This window comes from Chanos chanos, chromosome 12 (genome assembly GCF_902362185.1).
Source record: "Chanos chanos chromosome 12, fChaCha1.1, whole genome shotgun sequence".
Taxonomy (NCBI): Eukaryota; Metazoa; Chordata; class Actinopteri; order Gonorynchiformes; family Chanidae; genus Chanos; species Chanos chanos.
In genome coordinates this window covers 17,108,487-17,133,716 of record NC_044506.1, presented here as the reverse complement: position 1 = coordinate 17,133,716, position 25,230 = coordinate 17,108,487, and the positions used below count along the sequence as shown (strand labels likewise).

The 25,230-nt window shown below is 43.1% G+C and overlaps 2 protein-coding genes across 2 annotated transcripts; both read left to right on the top strand.

The window, feature by feature from the left end:
• Positions 1–230: 230 nt before the first annotated feature.
• On the top strand, positions 231–14,012 carry kiaa0319l (KIAA0319-like ortholog). The gene is made up of 22 exons (XM_030788886.1): positions 231–320; positions 2,710–2,858; positions 3,798–3,935; positions 5,215–5,540; positions 6,320–6,572; positions 6,796–6,894; positions 7,014–7,111; positions 7,284–7,371; positions 7,570–7,662; positions 8,164–8,296; positions 8,707–8,935; positions 9,688–9,811; positions 9,976–10,108; positions 10,464–10,612; positions 10,813–10,964; positions 11,352–11,490; positions 12,446–12,605; positions 12,753–12,895; positions 13,042–13,164; positions 13,260–13,350; positions 13,508–13,596; positions 13,690–14,012. The coding sequence occupies exons 3-22, from the start codon at positions 3,830–3,832 to the stop codon at positions 13,884–13,886; spliced, it is 2,925 nt and encodes a 974-aa protein (XP_030644746.1). The 5' UTR covers positions 231–320; positions 2,710–2,858; positions 3,798–3,829; the 3' UTR covers positions 13,887–14,012.
• A 2,735-nt stretch (positions 14,013–16,747) lies between these two features.
• On the top strand, positions 16,748–24,661 carry cap1 (CAP, adenylate cyclase-associated protein 1 (yeast)). The gene is made up of 13 exons (XM_030789298.1): positions 16,748–16,821; positions 19,747–19,845; positions 20,280–20,380; positions 20,493–20,570; positions 20,723–20,866; positions 21,343–21,428; positions 21,634–21,739; positions 21,849–22,029; positions 22,395–22,573; positions 22,785–22,908; positions 23,030–23,112; positions 23,245–23,388; positions 23,474–24,661. The coding sequence occupies exons 2-13, from the start codon at positions 19,749–19,751 to the stop codon at positions 23,555–23,557; spliced, it is 1,407 nt and encodes a 468-aa protein (XP_030645158.1). The 5' UTR covers positions 16,748–16,821; positions 19,747–19,748; the 3' UTR covers positions 23,558–24,661.
• The last annotated feature ends 569 nt before the right edge of the window (positions 24,662–25,230 follow it).

The following is a 25,230-nucleotide window of genomic DNA, read 5'->3' as shown; positions in this document are numbered from 1 at the left end:
GGGATTTTAGACCAAGCCATGTGTATTCATAGCGACATGTAAGATACTCTCAGCCAAAATCAGTATTTCATATTTCATGTTAAACTAGCTTCATGCATATCATTCTCTTAAGCGAGATACAAAGGTTATCTGATTGTATTGCGGGGCGGAAGTGACTGACAGTAACGTGCTTGAGAGAGCGTTCATTGGTCTGTTTCCGAGTGAAGGTGCAAGTCGTGCGAGATCTCTGATCCAGATAGTACAAAACGAACACGGAGAACTGTTCTAGAGTGGAGGCCCACATTGCACGGGACTACAAGGAATTGACAGACAGTGAGAAGGTATGTAACATGTTTTGGGTTTGTTGTCAGAAAAGACGATTGTAATACATTTGTTGCCGACGACACCTTTAGCAGCTTCTTGGCAAAATCTCAAGTTAATGAAGACCGACCTGGACGAACAGCTGTTAGTCACAGGATGCCTCAATCCTCGGATTATACCGAAATGCCTAACGATGATATTCAGTTGTCAGTGACTATCAAAACCAATTAGACAATGAGCAGTCATTCTGTCAACAAACTGAAAGTGCTGATTTTTGCCTTTCGACTTCAGCGTGTCCCTAGAGACACAGGACAGTCGGTGCAGCTTCGTTTTATGTCCTGCATTAATTTAAGCAACATTGGATGATATAGTTCAAAGTACTGTTGCGTTATACCGTTGCAAGATATTTTATAATATATCAAGTATCAAAACTCGTGATATGGACACGTTACTATTGTATGCAGACATACAGCATACATGTAAGTAGTCGTAGCCTACGTGCGCAAATGAAATATTTAAACTGGATGTATTGCAGGCACTGCATTTTACATTAGCTTTTTGGGGCTTTTGTCACGACATCTTGCATTCATGTTTTATTTAAAAAAAACAAAACAAAACAAAAAAAAAACCCATGTGATTGTGTTTGGACAGAACAAACGAATGTGTGTCCTTTTCAAATGCTTTACTTAAATCGATGAAAGCGGATCAGCCAGTCCCTGATGTGGTTGTGATCAAGGTTTCGTTGCGCAGATTTCTTCTTTAAACCCTGTCCACGAGTGCGTGTTTTTATTGTCCATGCTGAGACAGGGAGGAAAGAGAAAATGGAAGCATGCCAGGCCGGATCTTGCATTTTATCAGATCCCTGTGTTTATCTTATGCGAATTAAGTTGGTGACACAGGTGTATCTTGTTGGCTGCCGCGTCACACTTACTATTTACTGTAACATGGAACGGAGCAATCTTTAAAGGACAATCTGCACAGGTAGTTTAAAGAGGGGGTCATATATGAATTTAAGACAATGTACATTATTGTTGGTGGGGGTTTTCCTCCTCAAAACGGAAAACATTCTTAGAAAACTGTTTCATTTTTGCATACGTCCCGTGAACCAGAGTTTACGCCGTTCTTTTAGTAATTACCGACAGAATTGTTGATTGACCTGAGAAAGGCTTTGCTGTCGCTCGTGGAATGTGAATCTGAGTGAATACAATATACAGGACAGCGTTAAATGTGCTGGGCCTGTAGTTTACATAGTATTACTAACATCTTTGCTAATTAGCGGTTGCCTTACTCTTCAGACAGTATCAGACTTCATCTCTTTCTGCCAATACGTAAAACAAGACCAGTTACCAGAATCACAGTAACTCACACTAACTTCAGAGATTTCTCTAATCGACGCATTTTTTGGTGGTTTGTTTATTTCTTACAATTTCGCACTTCCACTTATTGATGGTACTTTCATAAGAACAGAGAGCGTTTCAGAGTGTCGGAAAAGTGCAACCATCTCCGGATTGTATCGGGCATATTACAATATCCCATGTATGTGTCATACACACTTAATTCGTGCTTTGGTTTAGACGTTGGCCTCAATATCGTTCTAATGAAAACACGAGCGCAGCGCCTGCCTATGAGTCAGGCTTTGTTTTCAGTAAAGCATGAAGTTTTTTCACTGAAGTGAAGTTTACTGCGGAGCGATAACCATGAAAATGAGGGGTATTTAATATTCCTTATGTAATATTGAAAATTAACCAGGTTTCTGGAACACATCACTTATTTTAGTTCAACTCAACAGTTTCGCTTGGAAATATGTTGTTCAGCCAGAACAGTTGAAGTTGGCTGAATAGAGAATGACAGAGAGAAATGCTCTCTTCAGATCTTTGGCATGATTAAATCTTGCTTTAGTGGCTCAGATACATCAGTAACTGAAGTGTCTTAATCCATGTAAGTTGCTCACCCAGTTTTGTGTAATCACAGGGTGGTTATTTGTTTGTGGCATGACAAAGGTATTTAAAACTAAAAGAGTTTTCACAGAATCTCATACCCTTTAGCTGGATAATCTGACCTTGTTCATTTAACACCTAGGACCACCTAAAACCCATGCAACATTTGAGGTGTGGCTTTAAACCATTGTTTTATCACTGGCACCAGCAAACAACCTTCTATCTACACCAATAGCAAAAGTACTGCAACAGCAAACATTATCTTTACCATCAAAACTACTAACTATTAACTGTCTAACCACAGTTACTCCACCAACAAACAGTGAGTTTCATGGTAAAATACAAAGAGACTAGTAGACTGATTGTGGTGTAGAGGGTAGTTTCTACCCAAAAAGGCTGTTGTGTGAACCTCAATAATTGATGCTCCATTACAGATAGCAGGTCTTCTCATGTTTTGGTTGTGTCTTCACAGATGTCTCTGTAGTCAAACGGAAACACAAGGTGTGATGCTGATGTGGTCCCAGGAGCTGCTGGGTTGGTCCCCTCTTTACCTATCGCCTCACCTCCCTCTCTGCCTCTCTCTGTCTGCCTCCTGTCCACCAGCCCTGTGCTCAGAGAAAGGTACATTCAATAGCAATACCGCATAACGTTCTTTCTAAATATTGTATACTTGCTCTGTGAATTGAATTATGATCCCTGATCCCTGAAAGGAACAGTTTGCCAATCGTTCATTTTTACATTGTCATGTTAGTTCCTTAAAACAAGTTTTTGGGTAGGGGTTTGATACTGTCCTCTTGTTTTAAAAGGTGAGTTTAATTATGACAACAATTGACTTCCTTTTGGCTGTAAATGGTGACTGGCATCAAAAGAATTGGAGGCCCTGCTCACCAAACTAGACTTTCAAGTCAATATCGTCAAGCTTGTTGTGTCATTGCCAGTAGAAAAAACGAAAGAGATGACGCTCTTAGGATGAGCTTTCAGGGTTTATAATTAGTGCATTGTACTTCTATTTGTCTGCAAGCTGTAAATAAGATAATTTTGTTCACACAAATGGTATAAAACTACAGCAGGACGTTTTTTTTAACTGATGTACTTTGGTAATGTTTACAAAGGGGATACTAATATGTTTATGGAAAAGCATCAAGTTGTATCTTTACCATTATGATTTTAATATATGCACAACCTCTGAATGCTTTTTATCTCTCAAAAGTCATTGAGTAATGTGTTGTGTAATGATACAGCTAGCTTGATGATTCTTGTGTAAAGCGTGTTCGAATTAGGCTAATGTGGCATTATACATTTTCACTCTTTTCTAGCTCAGCCTGTTGAAGCTCAGATGTCAAAGCTAAGCAAACATTTTAAAGCCCCATCTACAGAGTCATTTTAAGCCAATGAATGATTTTGTCAAAATAAAAACTTTTCCATTAAAGCAGGATAGCTAATATTTGTTTCTTAATTTTAGGAAAATGAGGACATTTTTTTTTTGTTACATTTGTTGCATTTGCTATAGTCATTATTGTTGTATAAGACTAAAAGGATGAAATCCTGATCTCCATTTAGGCCCTTTCTGATAGTGGAGGCGGGGGGGGAAAATGGCCTACACAGGGCGGAATGTGTTTAGCAGGAGTCTCTTCACACAGCCGTGTAGATTCTTCCTCCTGTCCCTGGGCTGCCTGCTCTGTGTCTTCTCTCCCTCGGGTAAGTCAAGTTCTTCTTTTCTCTGAAGGAACCACTGTGCATTCTGAGAACTGAAGTTGCTCTGTAATGCTAATCATCGCAGGGTTTGTTTTCAGTATCATCGCTATTCAGATTCCTTTGACAAAAGACCCTAAACTGAATTCTGTAAGTGGAAAGATATCAACATCTGTTTTTTTTTATTTGTTTTTTACTACAGTAACCCTACACATCCGTAAATGGTTCACACGTAGTTTTATTATTTAACTCTCATATTCTTTAGTTATTTTATTTGTCACTGATTTAATATCTAGTTGTCTCTGAGTGACTGATGGCAGTAGACTGGAGCAGTACAATGCAAAAGGTACAATGGGGGCTCTGTGAGTGAGCTGTGTGTGAGACATACTTATGGGGGGGTGGAGGGGGCGGGGGGGTCATTTCACAGAACAAAGTGGCAGTGTGTCCTTTCTCAAAATGAAAACATTGGGCTGGTTGGTGTTGCCAACTGTATCTATGGAGTTTAGTTTATACCTCCATCCCATAATAAGACCTGTAGAACTCTCTGTAACCACGGCGACTTTGTCTGTAGTGATTGTGACTGATTGCCAGACCTTTGCATCCTGTCTTGATTGTGCAGTCAAAAACACAAAGTCTTAGTGACTTGAGTGATCCCATTTAGGGAAATTGCATGTACGTATCTTATTATAACAGAAGGAGCTCATTTCCTTTCTGTCTCGTGAGCAGGCCTGCATGCTTGAATTGCCCATACATAGGATAGATGCTGTATTTGTAAGCTAAGCTAGCAAACATAGAAGAACATATGTTTTTGTTTTATTTTGTTTTTAAACACCTATGAACAAGTTAGCAGCTATCAACTACTTTTGAATTTGTCTTGTATACTTGCTCTGTGAGTTCATTTTTTCGTTGAGCAGTCCAGGGAATCCATTGGAACAGCATATGTTTTAGTGTAGTTATTCCTGGCAATACCTCCTTCAACTGAATTACAGTTTTGAGAGGCTGGGATTGGCATGCAAGGGCTGGGCTAAACTGTCAAGTGTGTCCGGAGGACTGGTGCACAAGGACTGCTTAAGGGTGTACTGCTGTGTGGACACTTTGTGTTTCTGCTCTTTTGGTGTCATTATCCGTCTGATTTTATATTGACGAGCAGCCCAGAGAAAGCAGCTTGTGGGACTTTGGTGGTAAACCGTGATCTACACAACACTAAATCTGTCTGTCGACCTGCCGAACCTAAATCTCTCTCTCTCTCTCTCTCTTTCTCTCTCTCTCTCTCTCTCTCATTCAGGAGTGACAGCAGGTATGTGCAGGGTGACGGGAGGAGTGTTTGGTATTCACTGGAGCAGCGTGGTGGGGCTGGGTTGGAGGGCTCTGGCTGTGGGGAGAGGAGGTCCTCAGTGCTGGGAGTCCTGTTGCCTGGAGCCCTCGTGTAGTGCTGTGTGGAGCTTAGGGGGTCGCTGTGTGCTCCTGGGCTGCACTCGCACCAGAGGCTGTATGATCGTGTCTCTGCCCCAGCCTCACCAGGAGTCCCTGGGGCTCCTGCAGCAAATCAGGAAGAACTCAGTGTCCAGACGAGGCAGGCTGAGGAGACCTCCCAGGGCTTTGCCTCGGAAAGTGAGTGGGGTTGAAGACAAGGATAAGAGTGGTCCTCACTAATGATACAGACAATTTTGTGTGTGTGTGTGTGTGAGAGAGAGAGATTGATCTGTTCCACACCTTTCCAAATGCCTGCACTCTGTTGTGGAGTCTGTAAAACGTGTTTATGCCATATTCCATAGCTTATGCTGATCCAGAACTTGCATTTTAGCCTCCATGTTTCTAGTTAAATGTAAAACACAAGGGTTGCATTCTCACTGCAGCTACAACCTTATCTAATCTGGGTCACAGATGGGATGTTTTTAGAACAGCACAAGCAACAAAAAAAAAGAAAAAGAAAAGAAAAAGTTGCATCTTTTCAGGACAGCAACAATAGTACGTGCTAGGACTTTGGTTCCATTTCTTCTTCTTTCTTTTTTTTTCCTTTGTCATCGTGACCTGACATACACAGGCAACCTCCACAACAGTGTGTCTTAAAAATGAGCGGAAGTAGAGCAGTTACGTTCATGATGAAATGATTATGTAAACAGATATGGCATCGTTTACGGCTCATTTGTATATCGGGACCATTTTACTGCAGAGGTCAGCTGACACAGATATACAAAATGTGTCACTTTCAGTAGGGTTTCTTTGACCCGTATGAAATAATAGAGATAGAAATAATATAATTTGATGCACAATTTGAAATTGAGCATTAATATGAGAGCGAGCAAAGCCTTTTGAGCGAAGATTTTGACCGTCCAGTGCCCGTAGCTGAAGCGATAGACGTATCATTCGTGATGCGTGTCTTTTCACAGGCCGTTTCTCAGATTCCACCAGCAGATCCAACAACGTCACCGATCACGACCAAAGGTGTGGCCCTTACTCTGACAGCCAATAAAACCCTCGATCAGGTCACCAGTGGGAATGAAGAGTCTGCCGTTCCTGCCACCTCACAGCAGAATTCAACATCGTCAGAGGTCGCCACGGATACATCTCTGTCCAATAGCAGCATAGGGCTGCCAACAGCTGCAACTCCAATACATGTAACCACTCCACCCACACCAGCTGGTATGACAGATTGTTTGAATGAAATAATGTACCATTTGTTTGACTCTCTTATTAGCACCTTGTGTTGTGCCCTAAGGAGAAATAGTATGTATGGATTAGTTTGGAGGCTTGAGTCTATGCCGCTCTTTTGGTGTCCGTGTAGTAAGCGTTACTTTTTTTTTGTTGTCTTGTTCATGGGTATGGCCTTGATTTACTCTCATAGTTCTTTGGGTTTCCATGACAGTGCGGGAGCTTGTAGTATCCGCTGGCAACAGTGTGGAGGTCACACTGCCACGCAGTGAGGTTGAACTGAATGCCTTTGTTGTGCCGGCACCCCCAAAAGGTAAAACACCACTCTTTCAAAAAAACACTTTTCTGTTAGTTCCTATATTTTATGTGCTCTCTTTGTACTTATTTGTGAAGAAGGACGCATGCAATTTGTCTCAACCTCTGTTCTTTCAGGGACAGAGTATGCATTTGATTGGCGCTTGAGGACCCATCCAAAGGATTACAGTGGGGAGATGGAAGGGAAACACAGCCAGACACTCAAACTCAGCAAGGTACAAGCTCCCTCTCTCCCTCTCCCTCTCTCTCTCTCTATCTCTATCTCTATCTGTCTGTCTGTCTATCTATCTGTCTGTCTATCTATCTATCCACTTTCATCCCCTGTCCTTTCCCTGGCTTTCTCAAATCAGTGTGACTTCTTCAACATGCTTTATCTCTTGTCTCTAGCTCACTGTGGGTCTTTATGAATTTGAAGTGATAGTGGATGGAAAGGGAGCCCATGGGGAAGGCTATGTCAACGTCACAGTCAAACCAGGTAACCTACATCTATGTTTATCAGCTACTTAAACCAGGTCTGCTTTAGGTCAATATTTTCATACCCCTTTATAATCTTTATAGCATGGGTTAGTGGTGACTCATGGTTTCATATAAGTATATTGTGCCATTGCCATGTTTATATATCAAACACTGCTCAGAGCATTAAGCGGATGTTTATCTCCGTTCCTGTTCACAGAGCCACGAGTGAATAAACCTCCCGTTGCCGTGGTATCGCCAAAGTTCCAGGAGATATCTTTGCCAACTAGCTCTACTGTGATTGACGGAAGCCGTGAGTGTTTTTCACTGACCTTTGGTGTGATGAAATAGGTTTTATCGGTTTGTGTTCCCATTAGAAAATCTTTTGTACAGCACTCTGAGATTATTATTTGTGCCTGAAGTTACTGGTAGTATCTGAGTAAAGGGCTGTGTGCTGTTAACTGTATCATGTATTGCATGTAAATAGGTTGTGCTGTTAGCTTATATCATATATTTATTTTGTTCGAGCTGGAAAATATTAGATAAGAGAGAATGCTAAGATACACAATCTGACAAAAGACTTACCAAACTGGTATAGTGCAAGTAGGGCAAAATTATGCTCTTGCAAGAAAGTAAATTTATTTATTGAACTGAGAAATTGTTGTGATATGCGGATTGCTGTTGGCTGTATAGCCTCTTTAAAATAAAATATCAATGAAACTGTGGACTGACTTTACATCTTGATTATGTGATAATGTAAATAGTGTAAATGCATATATGTAGTGTATGAATATGGGCTCTGCTGGTCTTCCAGAAAGCACTGATGATGATAAAGTGGTGGCCTGGCACTGGGAGGAGGTGAAAGGTCCGCTGAGGGAGGAGAAGGTCTCGGCCGACACCCAAATCCTTACCCTCACCAACCTGGTCCCTGGCAACTACACCTTCAGGTAACAACACTCTTCAGGCCCAGGTCGTACTCCTGTGCTCCACCCGTTTCCTGCTCAGACGGTTTTGTTTCGTGTCTTATCTTCCCTCCACAAAGCAGTGTTTATCAGTTAGTCACATATCCAGAGCCAAACATCAGGATCATGAGGCAGGAGTGTTCCTAAGCTGTTCTCTCAATGGAAAGTTCATTGGAAAGTTTTGAATTTTGTTATCTCAGAAATCTTGCTCCGTGGAATAGCATCCAGGACTCAACCAGGCTAACCAGTCTACCAGTGACAGTGTGTCTTAGAATGATTGTATTTCTATTTCTGTCCTTGATCACGCTGCTTTAATCAATTTTATTTGAAGATTATGTGAAATCCTGTTAGACAGGATAAGCCTACTCACTGCTTTCTTTTTGCTTGCTTTAAAGTCTGACTATAACCGATTCGGACGGGGTTCAGAACTCCACCCAAGCTATGCTGTTGGTCAACAGAGCCACAGACTACCCACCCGTGGCCAACGCCGGGCCAAACCAGGTCATCACGTTGCCACGTAACTCCATTACTCTTCATGGTAACCAAAGCACGGACGACCATGAGCCTCTGGCCTATGAATGGTCCCTCAGCCCTGAGAGCAAAGGCAAGGTGGTGGAGATGCAGGTAAAAGCAAAAAAAACAAAGAACAAAACAAAAAAAAAGATTTATTTTTATGTATTGTCGCTTTGTTTAGATTGGTATTGCTCTATGCAGCTCGTATGTTGAACAGCTCTGTCAGTGGGAATCTAATGACATTCCACTGGTTGTGATAACTGTGTTTGAAGTATCTAACAGTGAATGTCTTTATGGCTGGAAACAGTGGCTAGAGGCAGTGGCTACAGTTTGGCTAGTTCAAATCTTGGCCTTTTCACTTCCATTGTCTATGCTATAAAATTGCTGTCACGCCTGCTGATGAGAAGACAGGAGAAAGTGAAAGTGTGTTTGTGTATGAAAGAAGCATGCAGAGACTGCAAATTGGGTTGCAGGCCGCAGAGGTCTGTGGGAATATGAAAGAAGCAAGCTCAAAGTGAGTGATTAGGGTGGAGGGGGAGTTAGAGGGAGAGAGAGAGAGAGAGAGAGAGAGAGAAGCAGGGAGGAGTGGTCTTAATGGAGCCCCAGCCAGTCTGTGTTTGTGTCACTAATGTCCCTTGCTTCCAGATCACAGTAGTTGTAATGTGTTCAGTGCACATGCACTAGGTGATGTAAAGTAAAGTCACACACAGAGGTGTATCTCTGTCGTGCGCAGATAGACACGCATCATTAGAGAAACACACACACACAAAAAAAAAAGACTATACCTTCTATTAACAGTAAATGTAATACACATTTTGCTATATGTTCTGTAAACGAAGAATGTGGGTGTTGTGTGTTGACAGGGAGTACGGACCCCCACTTTGCAGCTGTCTGCCATGCAAGAGGGTGACTACACCTTCCAGCTCACTGTCACTGACTCTGCTGGACAGCAAGACACAGCACAAGTCACTGTCATAGTCCAGCCAGGTGAGTGTGGTGTGTGTAAGCAGAACACATAACAGGATGAGTCAAAAATTTACACAACACCATGTTTGATAGTGCTGGGGAAGAATCATGGAGAGGTCATTTATCATTTGGTTTGACCTCAAACTTTCTTTTTTGCCTTTTCTTTGTGTTGTGGTCTCATTCAGAGAATAACAAGGCCCCTGTGGCGGATGCCGGCCCAGATAAGGAGCTGACGTTACCGGTGGATCACACCACCCTGGATGGAAGCAAGAGCAGCGATGACCAGAAAATCGCCACTTACCTTTGGAAACAGACTAAGTCAGTAGCACGTTCACGCGCACTGTTGCATTTGAAAAAGTCCAAGAAAGCTAATGGTCTATTTAATTTGATGGTATGTGTTGAAAAGAAAAAATTCTACATAACCCAGTAAGTCAATGTTATTTGCTTGGTACCCATCACATTTGTATGAGCTAAGTTAAAAGTTAAAAAAGTTAAAACAAACAAACAAAAAAGCTAAAAGCATTAGTCAGTAAGACTATTTGGTATCCTCAAAAGGAAAGAAGGGGCCCATGGTACTTAAATCTGTGGAAACGGCCGTTTGAGTTTTAATAGGACTACATTTCCTGTGTAGAAGTTCAGTGAATGCTGAATTTGACTGCGTTGGTTGTCACAGGGGCCCGGAGGGAATAAAGATCGAAAATGGAGACAGTGCTGTTGCCACGGTGACAGGGCTGCAGGTGGGCACGTATCAATTCACCCTGACAGTGACAGATGAAAGAAAGCTGCAAAACTCGGACACGGTCACCGTCATCGTCCGAGAGGGTACGTTTCATACCCGGCCGTGTTTTCCGTGTATTCACCGTAAACACAATTAAAATAAGTCCCCGTTAAATTAGATCATCTAACCACTGAAATTTTTCCATTGCTTATTCATTGGGACGACGCTGAAAGAGAAAAGTTTCACTTATTCCTATACCTCATGTGATTTAATTTTTTTTTTAATCTCTGCTCCCCCTCATCAGAGGTGGACCTGCCACCTGTCGCGAGGGTCCAGTCCAGTCCGCCAGTCTCTCTGCCGGTTCGCACAGCAGCTCTGGATGGATCCCAGTCGTCTGATGACAAGGGTGGAATCAGTTACCTGTGGACCAGAGATGAGAGCAGCCCGGCTGCGGGGGTGAGCGTCTTCACGCTGTCACGTTAGATACCGTCCAGCAACAGTTTGCTCTTTTGCTTTGATTTATTGGGGTTTCACAGATGCCAGATTTCATTGAGTCTTGAGGAAAATGTTTCTGGACTCGCTGTGTTCATGAAGGATAAAAGCAAGAGGTTAAGAGTGTGTTGGAAAAAAAAAAACAAGTGGAACCAGTTGTGTTGGTTCTCTTCCATCCTCACACTGACAGGTGTTGTCTGTTTAAATGCCTTACCACTATAGTGCTACTATAACAGTGTCATCTGTTAACTGAATTATAATTAGTTGATTGTTTGTGATACAAACCTAGATCCTGGTTGTGAAGTATGTAAAGAGTTTTGCTCATCTCTCTCTCTCTTTCTCTTTCTGTAGGATGTGCTGAATAACTCCGACCACCAGGCAGTGCTGTTTCTTGGTAACCTGGTTGAGGGAAAGTACAGCTTCACTCTAACTGTGACAGACAGCAAGGGTCAGACCAGCTCTGACCGGGGCACCGTGGAAGTTCGGCAAGGTGTGTATCACTGATACTCCTCCTCTATGTGTTGGTGTTACAGGCTCCTGCACGGTTTGGTTTGTGGTTGTGTGTTTTTGTTTCTCTTTGTGTATGTGTGTGTGTACTGTATGTGTTAGTCATATACGTGATATTGCTGGGGGTTTTTCCTCCTAAACGAGGAAGTTGAGTGGGAGGATCCAGCAACGTATATAAGACATTTACCATCCTGCCGTGTTCTCTCCCTCTTTCTCTCTCCCTCTCTCACCCCACACATATGCTTGGCTTTGAAGAAGCACACCGCTGTTTGCACCCTTTAATTGTTGTTGCTTTGATTATTATAAATACATTGGTTGTTAACGTTCAGAAACAGCATTTTGTTATTGTGTCAGAGGGCAGGTAGCTTTGTATTTTTTTTTTGTGCACATTTTGAGTTAGCTTTAGATCAGGATAGGTCAGCAGTTGGCCCTCTCTGGTCAGCTGCTACACGTTCCTTTTGGGTGGTAACATTTTTGTTCTTTGGGTTTCATTCGTTCTTGTGTTATTATAAATAAACGCCATTTTTTTCGACACCGTTTGGAACGCATAATATCTGGTGGTATTTTGTGTTAGGCCATTGGGTTGACACCTGGTCACTGAAGTGCAGGTGGACTTTGGGGTCAGTTAGGTCTCTGTGTTTAAACAGCCCAATGTGTGACAGTCAGCACAAGATCTGCTTTGTTTCAAAGGAAATTTCCGTCACGTTAAGTGACAACACATACAATAGCAAGTCTTTTGGAACTTCAGAGCTACAACCCTGAGAGACATTGCAACTTTACAGACATTGTCGCACAGTTTGATCCTCATAGATATCGCCGAATGTGCGTAATGACATCATTTTTGGAGCCTCAGTAAATTGCAGTCTAGCTGTAAATATCCATTCAGACAAAAACACTGAATGAAGAGCGGTGGACAAAGCTGTGTTTCATGCCTGCAGATGCTTGGGAGAGGGACCTGGTGGAGCTGGTGCTGGAGGTGCCAGTATCCCACGTGTCTCAGCGGCAAAAGGACATGCTGCTGCGACAGGTGGGTGTCCTGCTGGGCGTGCTAGACAGTGACATCATCGTCCGTGAGATCAGCGCATTCAACGAGCACAGGTCAGTGCCCCTTCTGATAACATGCTTCTCCGTCTAGTTTTGATTCCATTTTAGGTCACAGCCAAGTCAATGATGTAAGTGCGTTCTTATCAACAGAGGAAATGAACTTTGGCTGTGTTTGTGTGTGTGTGTTATCGTCTTCATCAGCACTCGCCTGGTTTTCCTGGTGTCTGGGGGCCCAGGCAGGCCACCTCTATCTGGCCACAGGGTGGCCGTGGGGCTGCGAAACAAACTGCGAAAGCAAAAGAACGATTTTCTCATCTTTAAGGCCCGGAGGGTGGATACAGTCAGTGAGTGCAGATACAACATCGATAAACAGTCCATAAACGTATAATTCAGAAGCCATTCGTCTTAATGGCATTGGCAGACACATTGCTGAGTCATAGTTGTGTCCAGAGTGAATCAGTCTGTAGTAAGTCTATCCTTCTGCCCTTAGTCTGTCAGCTGAACTGCTCCAGTCACGGAGAGTGTGACTCCTTCACGCGACGCTGCGTCTGCCACCCGTTCTGGATGGAGAATTTCATCAGAACCCAGTTTGGGGATGCAGAAAGCAACTGCGGTGAGGAACTAACATCCAGCCAGCAGAGGAAATATATGTACAGATATTCAGAAACAATAAACATAAAGTTATGTTTCATCTTAAATCTCTTTCAGAATGGAGCGTGTTATATGTGACAATAGCATCGTTCATGATCGTGGTTGCTACAGCAACACTCGCCTGGGGAGTGGTGTGTTGTTGCCGAAGGTATGGGCGATGATATTCAGAGTCAACGTTTATAAATGGAACTTAGGGTGGATGGAGTCCATTTAGTCGTTGTATGAATTTTATTTGAGTGTTTAGTCCGTGTAAACTCATTGTTTTTGCTGTAGCGGTTTAATGTCGAGTCTGTCGTCACGTGCAGGCGCAGAGGAAAGATACGACGAAGAAGTCGCTACAAGATGCTAGAAGGAGACGAACAGGACAGTCTGGAATTACAGCCATCCAGAACTGGTAACGCTACTCTCAGACTCACTGATTTAACCCGCATGGATTCAGCTAGGCTATTAGTCGTTAAAAATGTCATTACCTGTCCTTGCCCTCTAGGCCGATTGAAGGTGGTTCCGGCTCCCTCTTCTTCTGCCCTCATGCACTCTGATTCGGACCTGGACAGTGACGACGGCCAGGCGGGGATCCCGTGGACGGAACGGGAAAGGGGCCAGCTTTTACGGCCCCAGAACGGATCCGTGCGAAATGGCGAAGGGCCCCACAGGCCCAAAAAACAAAGAGAGGAGCTTTTGTAGCAGCAGCCGCGATGACTCGCCCACTCTTCATTCGTCATGCAAGCCTTGCACTCTTCACACGCATGTTAACGCAGGGGCTTGTGGTTTTTTTGCGGACGAGGACTCCTGTGGGATCCTGGAGTGAACTTCTCCCCCTCATGACCCATGTTGAATCCCAGTGCCCACTCTAAGCCAAAACAGACATGTTAATAATAATAATAATAATAATAATAATAATAATAATATTAATACTCAAGCAGGGCTTTGGTCAAAGCCTCCAGTCGGCCAGTCGTAGGTCTAGAACCTCCCATTCTCCCCAGAGACAATGAGGATGGTATCGCTTCCACTCCAGAAGGAGACACTTGTAATATGAGGTCGGTGAAAAGACTTGAACACAGACAAGTACCTCTCTGAGTGATTCTGAGAGATTTGCCCCCCCATCTGTGTGTCACATCACAGCTGAGTCAGCCTCACTGTCACAACATGATGGGGTTAGAGTATTTGATACGCACCTTCACCAAGTAGCCTGCCAACTGTAGAATCACTGCCTGGGACACCCTTTCACTAACCACCTTTTTTGATGCTAGTGGCGATAGAGCAGACAGAGAAATTTTACTGTTTAAAACCAATGCCCACAGCTCTGCTATGTGTGACTGTGCATGAGACAACAAGGTTTTAACTGTGGTTGTATTTCAAAAAAACAGTTTGCATGTGTATACTGTTTGTATGTTTGCTTTTCCACGTGTGTGGGTTTGTCTGTGTGTGTGTGTGTGTGTGTGTGTGTGTGTGTGTATGTGTCTGTGCGCTAGCACATGTATGTGTGTGTATTGGCAGCCTTGGTGGCATAACATCTTTTATCTGATATCTCAACTGGGTTTGCTTGTCCATTCGTCACCTCAATCACCAGCAAAAAATTAGTAAAGTCTGAAGCTGCTAGCCGTGTTAGTAAGAGAGCAGTGTGAATGTTTAAATGAAAGGGAAAATGAAGCTGTTGTGTTTTTTTTAGAGCCATGACTCACACACTGGAAAGTTCACTGGATAATATACGGAAACCTCATATCGGCTTAAGCCCTCGCGCTCGGGTTTGCCTCCTGTGGAATGGACGTACCCGGTGAGAGAGAAGCTAGCTTGCCACTCACCTCAGACACAGATGGCTTGAATGGGATGACCACTGTATGTCTTGTCTGTTTTAAAATTTGTTTGTTTTACCCAATCATTTGAACATGATGCACTTTGTTTTGTGCGACACACAACCCTTGTTTGTCTGCCTGTGTGTTCTGTTCCAACTGGTTGTTCACTGAGGGAAACTCATGCTCATGGGTCAGTTTAAGGTTGCTCCTCAGTCCAAACATTGGACAGATTGGGTTATTCCATTTTCCAGCACCACCCCCCCCCCTCCCCAGACCTTCATGGACATGTGTACCTGTCATGACTGAAGTATAAGGTCTCACAGTGATTGTCTGTGCACCAAGATGTAGTCAAAAGTAACCAAGGTATCTTTTGAGAGAACCTAATCCAAAGTAAAGTTATGCAACATCCCTCCACAGCAGTGGTTGGAGGAACTATGGGAAATGGAGTTCAGTAGGAGGGTAGATAGCAGCAAAATGAAGGGACTCTGTTTAGATTTTAATTTGAATGTTTTGTTTTACTGCTTTTGTTTGGAAGTGAAGGATTCCCTCTATTATGTGACAGCATTGGATACAACTGGATTATCTGTAAATTAAAATTATATATGTTTCAGTTTGACTCTTCCTCTTTTCCTTTTTTTTTTTGAGGAAAGTATGACAACCATAAAATGCATACAGTGTTGTTTCAGTCATGTTTTACCCTGTTGTACCATGTTTTAAATACTTTTGCCTACACACCTGAAAGCAGCATTTAATGTCAGTTATATCAAGACACTGCGCCACATCTGACTATTTAAAAATTTGTTTAAGAGTACAGGAGAGGAGCCATAAATCCATAAACTTTACATTACCAAAGCTGTTTTTTCCCCCTTTGGTCCCCCACACTAACATCCATGCCTCAGGTATTACACTGTCAGGGCTCCTGTCTACTTTAATATAGCCTGGTCTCAACAAATGGGGGGAACCTGGTTGCTGTCAATTCTCCAGTTGTAATGAGATTGTGGGATTTACACCACCTAATTCCTCCAGACTGAAGGCAGAGTTGGTCACGGACATACACCCCAGGGTGCTCTCAGCTTCTGAGATGTCTTGAGGTAGGATGTGGGACATGACCACGCAAGCATTCAAATGAGAAAGCACTTAGACTGTATGGTGTGTAACATCTTTGGCAGATGGAACGTCATCTGTGGCTGCTTCACGAGCCATCTCAGTTAAAAGGAACGATCAAATTCAGATGTTGAGTTTATGAGGTTGCAATGCTTTTGCGCACAAACTATTATGATAAATTTAGCGTTTAATTGTACTTGTGGGTTACAGAAATGCATTCAGTTAAATATTTTCACAGATTGTTGGCAGCTGAACAACAAGTCAAGCTAAGTTTAGGCAATGCTGTCTCCTGATACTGAATTTTGCAATGACCTCGATATTCCCCGAGGTACAGAGGCGTCATGATGGGGGATAATGGACAAAATGCGAAACTATAATATACATACAGACATGCTTCTGCTGTGTAAAGTGTATATTTCATTTGTCAGGAATCGAGGGCAGCTGCTTTTTCCTGATAGCTAATATGAGTATGGACTTTTGCATCAGTCTCCCCCTCTTCCTGCTTCACCCTTTCTTGCACTTTATCGTTCTTTCTTTCCCCTGGCCTTATAAGGAAAAGGAATGGTTGGTCGAGTAAGGGCGGAAACGGCGCGCAGTGACAGATGGGAGCTTCAACACTCATTCAGGAAGACTAGACAGACGGAACCGAGAATCAACATACCCACACCCACTGTTCAAAAAGGATTGCACAGACTTAATTCAACACTTTCCAGAGAGTAAAGGTAAGTCTCATTTTAACCATCTGAGAAAATATAGCTTATCTCTCATGAGAACTTTATATAGCTCATGCATTGGTAAAACGAGCCGTTTTGCTGGAGTGTACCGATTCTGACAGCGGCAGCTTGTCGGCTAGCTTAGCTAAATCATGACATCTGAATAGGGGAGCGCTGGAAAGCTAGTGAAGTATTTCGTTATCATAAGGACTGACACGTTCGCCCTTCATATTAAGGCTGCATTTTCAGTGTTCAAACCACACTTGTTCGCAAGAAAGTCGAGCTATGGTTAGCCATACATGCTCGACGGCTGCAAAGTTCTTCATTTTGCAGACTAAGAAATTGCCTAGTGCTGGCAGGGAGGGAGCCGTGCAAGAAAGTACAGGAAATGGCTTCAGATAAAGGAAGCGTTTCGCCGCATTCTGTTTCTCTCAGCGTTTTTTTTAAAAAAAAAAAAAAAAGTGAACGAGAGCTCTGTTGTGTGGTTGTGTAGGTCTTTTGTTTGCACGCCTCCAAGTTACATTGTCAAGATGATGGTCTGTCATTTAAATATCTTAAAGATAATGATTGTATGGAGGCAGTGTTCCATGCTATTTTCTTTGGCTTGTGGCTCTCTCCTTGGCAAGTTCACTGCACCGATTAATGTCTCTTTAAAGTGTGCTTTAACGCCGTGTGTAGTCTTTATAAATGTTGCGCCCTTTACGTTCACATGCGTTCAGTCCAGGAACGGTTTGGCCTACTTCTCCCAGTAGTAGATCATAAATGACCTGTTTTTGTCCGGAATGCTTAACATACTGTGCGCTCTCCCTTATTCTGCCTGACTGACGCTCTCACTCGTAGCCCACTGCTATCGGTGAAGTATCGCATACCCTATTTCTCCCATAATTTTACCCTTGGGACGATGTGTATAATGTTCTGTGTGTAAACAGTCGTAATCAGTACATTTAGGCCATTGTTTCTAACCCACCAGTTTTCTTTAATCCAGATTTGTCCTTAACTCCAGTTAACATATCAATATCTGTTTAGCGTTTTACTGCACAAAGATTACTTGATGTTCAGAAGCGCAGTTTGTGCTGGCTTTTTCAAACCGCAGTGCTATGCAGTGACGCCCCTACATACTGGACCGTAGCCTGCTCCCTGTCCATCAGTGTTCCCTGTCTCTGCTGTGTTTGTATCAGTGCCAACGTGTGTCAAATCAGTGTGGTTTGAATACACATCAGTAACGTGACGGTAGAGCTCTGATTTAGTTTAAAGAGGGCATCTGCCGTATTGCTCGGGCTGCATCCTCCTAGCTCAGTGAGACCTACAAAAGTGAACAAGAGGTAGCTTTAAATTAGGTGCCCAAACTTATTTGCGTATCCTTGTTTGAATAGGATGACTTCTACAAACCAGTCGTTACTGATCTCCAGGTGTTTAATCAATAGCAGAGTGAATAACTTTGCATTGAGTTTGACTGCCTCAAATCATTGGAAACAAAAATGTTTTTCCTCATGAGATTCTCTTGAAACGAAAATAACTCTGAGACGAGAAAGAGGTGAAAAGTAGGAAAAGAACACCGTGTGCTTTATATTCAAAAGACTCAAATCTGTTGCTGATCCACTTCAATTCTTAACACGAAAAAGGTGATGTCAGTGCAAAAGAAAGCAGATCAGGAGAGCTTTGTGTTTACACTGTGTGTATAAAGAGAACCACACTAGACACTTAAAATAAACTCAACCCAGACTGCTTCCAGAGATGCTCTGAATTCATTTGTGTTTGCATATGAATGATAATCCAGGTGAACCACCCAAAGTAGTTTTTCTCAATAAAAATGTCATCTGAAGACACCTAGCATCATCATATTTTTCTTCTCCTTTGCTGATCAAATGTTTAAAAAAAAAAAAAAATGGACGCAGACACTAGTGATCAACATCACTTTGGATAACTTAATGATTTGTAAGCCATAATCCCCTTTTGTCCATTATTCATCAAAGAAAACTCTGACACCATTGTTACAATTTACAGAATATGCATACTGCATATGATATGATATTGCATTGATTTCTATATTATTATTCATTTGGTTCAGCCACCGATTATCTGTTTTCCTGTATCTAACAAAAGACAATGCCGTTCCTTCTGGGGCAGCAGGAGAAGGAGAAAAGCAGCCTATAATTGCGTTAAGTGTTGTAACTGATTGAGCGTGAGTTTTCCTTAGGGAAAGGGTCAGATTCTCATTAAGGACGAGTCATCAGTGCATGGAATGGATACCTGTGTTTTTCCACAAAGGCAATCATTCAGGTGAAAGAGCCTGTGAGTCAGTCCTACACAACACAGTGGTGTCGGGTTTCACTTACGTAATGCCAACCTAAAGACTGTGTGAGTTTGAGTGCGCGAGTGAGTGTTTCAGGAAACTGTGAATGTGCTTTTGAAAGGGCTTCTTGCATAATTAACACAAAGCCTGCTTCCTCATAGCTCTTTTGAAGGTTTTTGCAGGCCTGCTTACTGGAAATCATTGTCTTCTTGGATAAATTCAGGTTTTCTGTCGACGTATCGACAGAGGTTCATTTTTACTTTTGTAGGAATGAAATGATGCGGGATGCATAGCATAGTTTTCTAACATGTCAGGACATGTTTACTTTTCCAACCACTCAAATCTGCCAAATTCCACAAATACAGTGTTATGTTGTTTGCTCTTCCATGGTTCTTCCTGTTGACAGATGAACACACGTTTTTGCCTTAAGCATTTATTTTGACCTCTTTGTTTCTTTTTTTAAACAACTGCCTCGCAGATTCTGTGGTTTGTCACAGTTTAAGGCTGTGCTAAACAAAGATCAGAGTTTGCGATGAAAATGTTACAGTTAGTATTTTTGGGTTTACCGGGCTCCTTTTATTTGAAAATTCATTGTGCACTGGTGCGAGCACCGGCAGTTAACCTGTGCCTCTTTCTGACAGGCATGGCAGAGCTGGCAGGTCTGGTGCAGCGCCTGGAGGTGGCAGTCGGGCGTCTGGAGGCCATGTCCGGTGGGGGCGGCTCGTCCGGTGGCTCAGGAGGTAATGACTCCAGTTTAAATCTCTCGCTGGGGCGTAAGGCGCTTTGAACGCAGCTGAAGCTAAAACTGTTTGTTGCCTGCCCCCACATCCTTTTTTATCCTTACGTAGTTTCTTCATTTTTAACCTGTTTTGTCATGTTGATCTGTCTATCATGAGGCCACTCCCCCTAACACTATGTTTATGTCCAGTGTGGTTATGTTTATAACACTATGTTTATGACCAATGTGGTCATGTTTATAACACCATCTTTATGTCCAGTGTGGTTATGTTTATAACACTATGGTTATGTCCAGTGTGTTCATGTTTATAGCACTATCTTTATGTCCAGTGTGGTCATGTTTATAACACCATCTTTATGTCCAGTGTGGTCATGTTTATAACACCATCTTTATGTCCAGTGTGGTCGTGTGTATAACACTATGTTTATGTTGCAGTTGTGTCTGCCTATGTGGAGGCTTATGATGAGCTCATCGCTGGGCCCGTGGCTCAGTACATAGCCCTTAGCCAGAAGATAGGAGGAGATGTCCAGAAGCACGTACGTGTCCATCCACTGAGACCACAGTAATCAGTCCTCTAATTACAAAACTCTTTGAATTCTCTTCAAATGACTTTTTTTCCCCCCCACCTTTTATGGTTTCCTAACACAGGCGGAAATGATGAAACAAGGTTTCTCCTGTCAGAGACAGCTGTTGGTCACAGCCTCTAGCTCCCAGAAGCCCTCTGATGTGAGTGTCTGTACGCCGGCAGTCCTAGATGACGCGGTTATTGCTCTGATGAAACCATAGTCACGAAAGATGTTAAATTGAGAAGATTCAGAGTACCTGCCACAATCACATACTCTTATTGCTTTAACACCTCTCTGGAACATTCTCTGCAGGATGCCATGAAATCTCTGCTGGCACCTGTCTCCAAGGTGATTGAGCAGGTGCAGACGTTCCGTGAGCAGAACCGCTCCTCTCCCCTCTTCAACCACCTGTCTGCCATCAGCGAGAGTGTTCCCGCCCTGGGCTGGCTTGCCGTGGTGAGGAGGAGTGACTTGGCACTGCCAGTCTTGTGTGTGTGTCTGTGTGGGTTGGGGGGGGTGTCAGTTGTTAAAACCAGCTGTAATTGTTGGGAGACAAACAACCCCTTCATTCTGTGAATACCCCTAACTGTGAGGCAGCATTCTTTAACCAGATTTTTTTCCCCCTCAATTTTACAATGTGTAGTAATGACAAAGGGGGTCAGTGTTTTTGTTTAGTCAGTTTTTGAAATGTTGGCACAGGTCTTTTTTTTTTTTTTTTTGAAGACATTGTCTGAGATCCTACAGGTTGTTTAGTCACAGACATTTGTCCAGCGGAAAAATAAAGTCTTCCTCTAAAACCTTCTCTGAACAAAAAAATGTGGCATGTTGAACGTTACATGAATGGCTAGGTCAGCAATCTCTTGAATCTTATGAGTTATGCAACAAAATAAAATAAGGTGGTGTTTTTTGTTTTTTTTTTTCCCCTCTGTTAGGCACCCAAACCAGGTCCCTATGTGAAAGAGATGCAGGATGCTGCCATGTTCTACACAAATCGCGTCCTGAAGGATTACAAGGACAAGTAAGCCTTCGCAGCTTTGACTGAACCCCAGTCTATTTTTGTGTCTGTGGAAGTTTCCTTTTTTTGCCCCTACAGAATCTGTAAACACACGTGCCGTTAATCTTGCTCATCTTCCTCTTCTTCCTGCTGTCTATTTTTCTGCCTTTGCCCACTGGACTGTTTCGGAAACTTGACATTCGCCTGTCCAATGTACTTTTCCCCACAGGGACAAAACACATGTGGACTGGGTCAAGGCCTATTTGTCTATCTGGACTGAGCTGCAAAACTACATCAAGCAGCACCACACAACTGGCCTGTCTTGGAGCAAGACCGTGAGTCCGATTCACAAATGACCTTACACCTTTCAGTCAGCCGCCCCCCCCCCCCCCCGTCCTCGTCCATCTCAAACAAAAGTTGTTTTTCTTTGTGTGTCCGTTGAAGGGTCCTGTGGCCTCTGCTTCTTCTGCGCCCCCCAGCGCCCCTGGTGGCAGAGCTCCTCCACCCCCAGGCCCTCCACCGCCTCCCATGGACCTGGGGCAGTCGTCCTCTGGTGGAGTCTCTGGTCCAGATGGTCGCGGCGCCCTGTTTGCCTCCATCAACAAGGGCGCCGACATCACCAAGGGTACGGGCTTCAGTTTCTAGTAATATTCTCTGCAGTCTATATGACAGCTTGTATTTCTAGACCACGAATTACTCATATCAAAACATACTTTGAGCAAATGCTACCTACATCCAGTATATGTTTCTTTTTGGTATTGAGAGTGAAGTTAAACCATCCAAAATTCTGAGTCACATAGTGCTGAGCACGTGCAGTCCTTTTGGATGACTACATTTGATGAAACATGATTAACACCTCAAGACCAAAGACAACGCACTTTATTCTCTTTCCACTGGATTCGGACAAATCAAGTCAAACGTCTTCACGGAAATTGGCAGATTTTCAGTACAAGTAATGTAATAATTATTTCTTTCCTCCACTGTGCTCAGGTTTGAGACATGTATCAGACAAGGAGAAGACTCATAAGAACCCAGGACTCAGGAGCCAGGGAGGTCCCGCTCACACTGGACCAAAGCCTTTCTCCTCTCCCAAACAGCCTGCAACCGCAGCAGCCCCTGCCCGTAAGCTGCCCCCCGTCCTGGAGCTGGATGGCAAGAAGTGGAAAGTGGTGAGTGAGAAATCTCTCTTTTTTTTTTTTTTTTTTCTTTTTTCTCGGCATCACCGAGTCTCTTGAGGATCAACGCTTTTTGTTCCCTTCCTGACAGTCGTGTTGTCAGCAGACCCGCAGCCTAAGTAAAGCATCCAGCGCATTCAGGCCGGATCATTCAGTTCTGCTCTGTCCGTCAGTTCATTTGTCGCGTTTGTTTTTACGTCAACAGGAGAACCACGAAGGCGTACAGAACCTTGTGATCAGTGACACAGAGCTGAAGCAGGTGGTTTACGCCTACAAGTGCAGCAACAGCACTCTACAGGTCAAGGGAAAGCTCAACTCCATCACTGTAGGTGAGGATGTCTTACACCCCCTTTGTATGGTAAAACCACTGGCCTTGGATTCCAGTAGAGGAAGGAGGTTTACTGCGGTTGGATTTGTTTTAATTTTGTGTTGTCGATCTGCTACCCGCAGACAACTGTAAGAAAATGGGTCTCGTCTTCGACGATGTCGTGGGTATCGTAGAAGTGATCAACTGCAAGGACGTGAAGATTCAGGTAGGGAAACTGTGCCACGTTAAGATTTTTCCTAGCTTGTTGACGGTCTTGTCATTATACGTGCGGATTGTTGGCATCATATGTAATATTCTCTCAGTCACAATGCATTTGACCTTCCTCTTGTCTATGCAGGTTACTGGTAAGGTGCCTACCATCTCCATCAACAAGACGGACGGCTGTCACGTGTACCTCAGCGAGGGTTCTCTGAGCTGTGAGATCGTTAGCGCGAAGAGCTCAGAGATGAACGTACTGGTGCCTGGCAAAGATGGAGACTATGTAAGTCTTAACAGATGTAGAGTCAATCAGTTTATGTCATAAAATCAGCGTCACATTCAGTGCTGACTTCTCCTGTGTTCCACAGACCGAGATTCCAGTTCCCGAACAGTTCAAGACTGTATGGGATGGTCGTAAGCTGGTTACCACAGCAACTGAAATTGCTGGATAGAGGGACCACTATTGAGAAGCCGCCCCCCCCCCCCCCCCTTCACAAATGCCTACCTACCTACCTACCTGACTGACCAACCAACCAACCAGCCAGCCAACCACAATGTAGACTGAGATGCCAACACTCCCTGTCAGCCAATCAAAGCAGCCACTGCATCTTCAGCCAATGGAGGGGGGACTGCTTGCTTTATGTAGAGCAATCCCTCAGCCAATAGCAGGGAGAAGCCTTTTCCATCCCATTTGGTTAAAAGAAAAAAGCTGAACCATATGCCAACCACAAAGTTTAGGTTTATGCTATTGTATGAATGTTTATGAAGCATTCCAGCCATGCAAAGAAAATAAATGTTAAAGAGTGGCCAACACGAGGAAGCAAAGCTTTATCATAATTTGTCTTTTTTTTGGTTTGACTCCTCTTCCAATCAAGCTATGGTCTAATTCATTACCCTTGTTTAGATTACATTCCTTTTATTTTACTTTTTGTTTACTTGGTCAGGGGGCAAGTATTTGGGGGGGGGGTTGCCAAAGTGGTTTCTGTTCCATATATGCAATTCAGCCCTGAAGCACATCTATGACCTTCCCCCACTCCTCAGACATCGATGCTATCACTTCCGACATGGATAACTTTGATGTTCTTAATGTTCTTAGGGATAATTATAACAAAGATCTGTGTCATCACCCACATCAGTGGACCAATTAGAGGAAATGACGAGTAATGTGCAGGATCACTGTTGTCTTTTCTATCATAACACTGAGACACAAATGATGTATAAGAAAATAGATTGTTTGAAATATAAACCAAACGGTTTTTTTTTTCATTCTTGTTTTTCTTCTCGTGTAATCTCACAACGCACCAGACCTGTCCTGTAGCTTCTTAAATAAACATTCCATTGCTGATGGCAATTATAACATGGGAGTTAAATGAACTGGTATAAATCAGAGACAATAGAGAGAGAGAGAGATGCATCAGTACACCCCTGAGGTTTGGCACAAACTGGATTAGGAGGCAGACGGGGAAAAAAAAACGAGATTGATAAATAATTTGTTGATTATTGATGGCATTGTTCCCGAGCTGCCTCGTTCTAATTAAACTGAGTTTCTGCTGTAACGATGTCTGTATACATTTCTTTTGCTAATCAGACCCCGCCTTCACCCCCATCGTCTGTCTCTTCTGCCCCCTTCTTTTCAAACCTCCCACCTCAGTAACCTATCTTTTCTGTTCTTTTTTTTGTTTGTCTCATAGCACTGAGGCCGTGAAGTGGCATTTGTTTTGTAACATTTGTCTCATTTTAACTCTTTTGCTATTTCATGGAGATCTCAGATTCTACTCATTAGTGCAGGACGAAAAACGTCATTAAAATTGTTGCAATAAATATGTTTGGCCTCGTCTAAATCTCTGCTTTGGGTTCGTAGGTGAGATACGGTTGAGACACTGGCTGTTCACGGGTTTGGGTTTGGTTAAAGGTGAGCAATTATACGCTATAAGAAATTCAGAAACCAGTTTACTTTTGTCTGTTTGTAATTGCGAAGGCTACTGTGATGAAAGAACTGATGAAAAAAAACAGACACAGAATGGAAGATAAAATCACTGTATTACCCAGTTGTTTCATCACTTAATTCTAATGCATTCTGTGTTCAATCAGCAGCAACCTTTTCATTTGAAGGCATTCATCAAAT

Bases quoted from the DNA above. Each gene is read 5' to 3' on its own strand.
- kiaa0319l (XM_030788886.1), top strand. From the start codon at position 3,830: ATGGCCTACACAGGGCGGAATGTGTTTAGCAGGAGTCTCTTCACACAG. The intron at 12,606-12,752 runs GTCAGTGCCCCT...CGTCTTCATCAG, and splicing joins AGCGCATTCAACGAGCACAG to CACTCGCCTGGTTTTCCTGG. The intron at 13,597-13,689 runs GTAACGCTACTC...CTTGCCCTCTAG, and splicing joins ATTACAGCCATCCAGAACTG to GCCGATTGAAGGTGGTTCCG.
- cap1 (XM_030789298.1), top strand. From the start codon at position 19,749: ATGGCAGAGCTGGCAGGTCTGGTGCAGCGCCTGGAGGTGGCAGTCGGG. The intron at 22,030-22,394 runs GTACGGGCTTCA...CACTGTGCTCAG, and splicing joins GGGCGCCGACATCACCAAGG to GTTTGAGACATGTATCAGAC. The intron at 22,574-22,784 runs GTGAGTGAGAAA...TTACGTCAACAG, and splicing joins ATGGCAAGAAGTGGAAAGTG to GAGAACCACGAAGGCGTACA.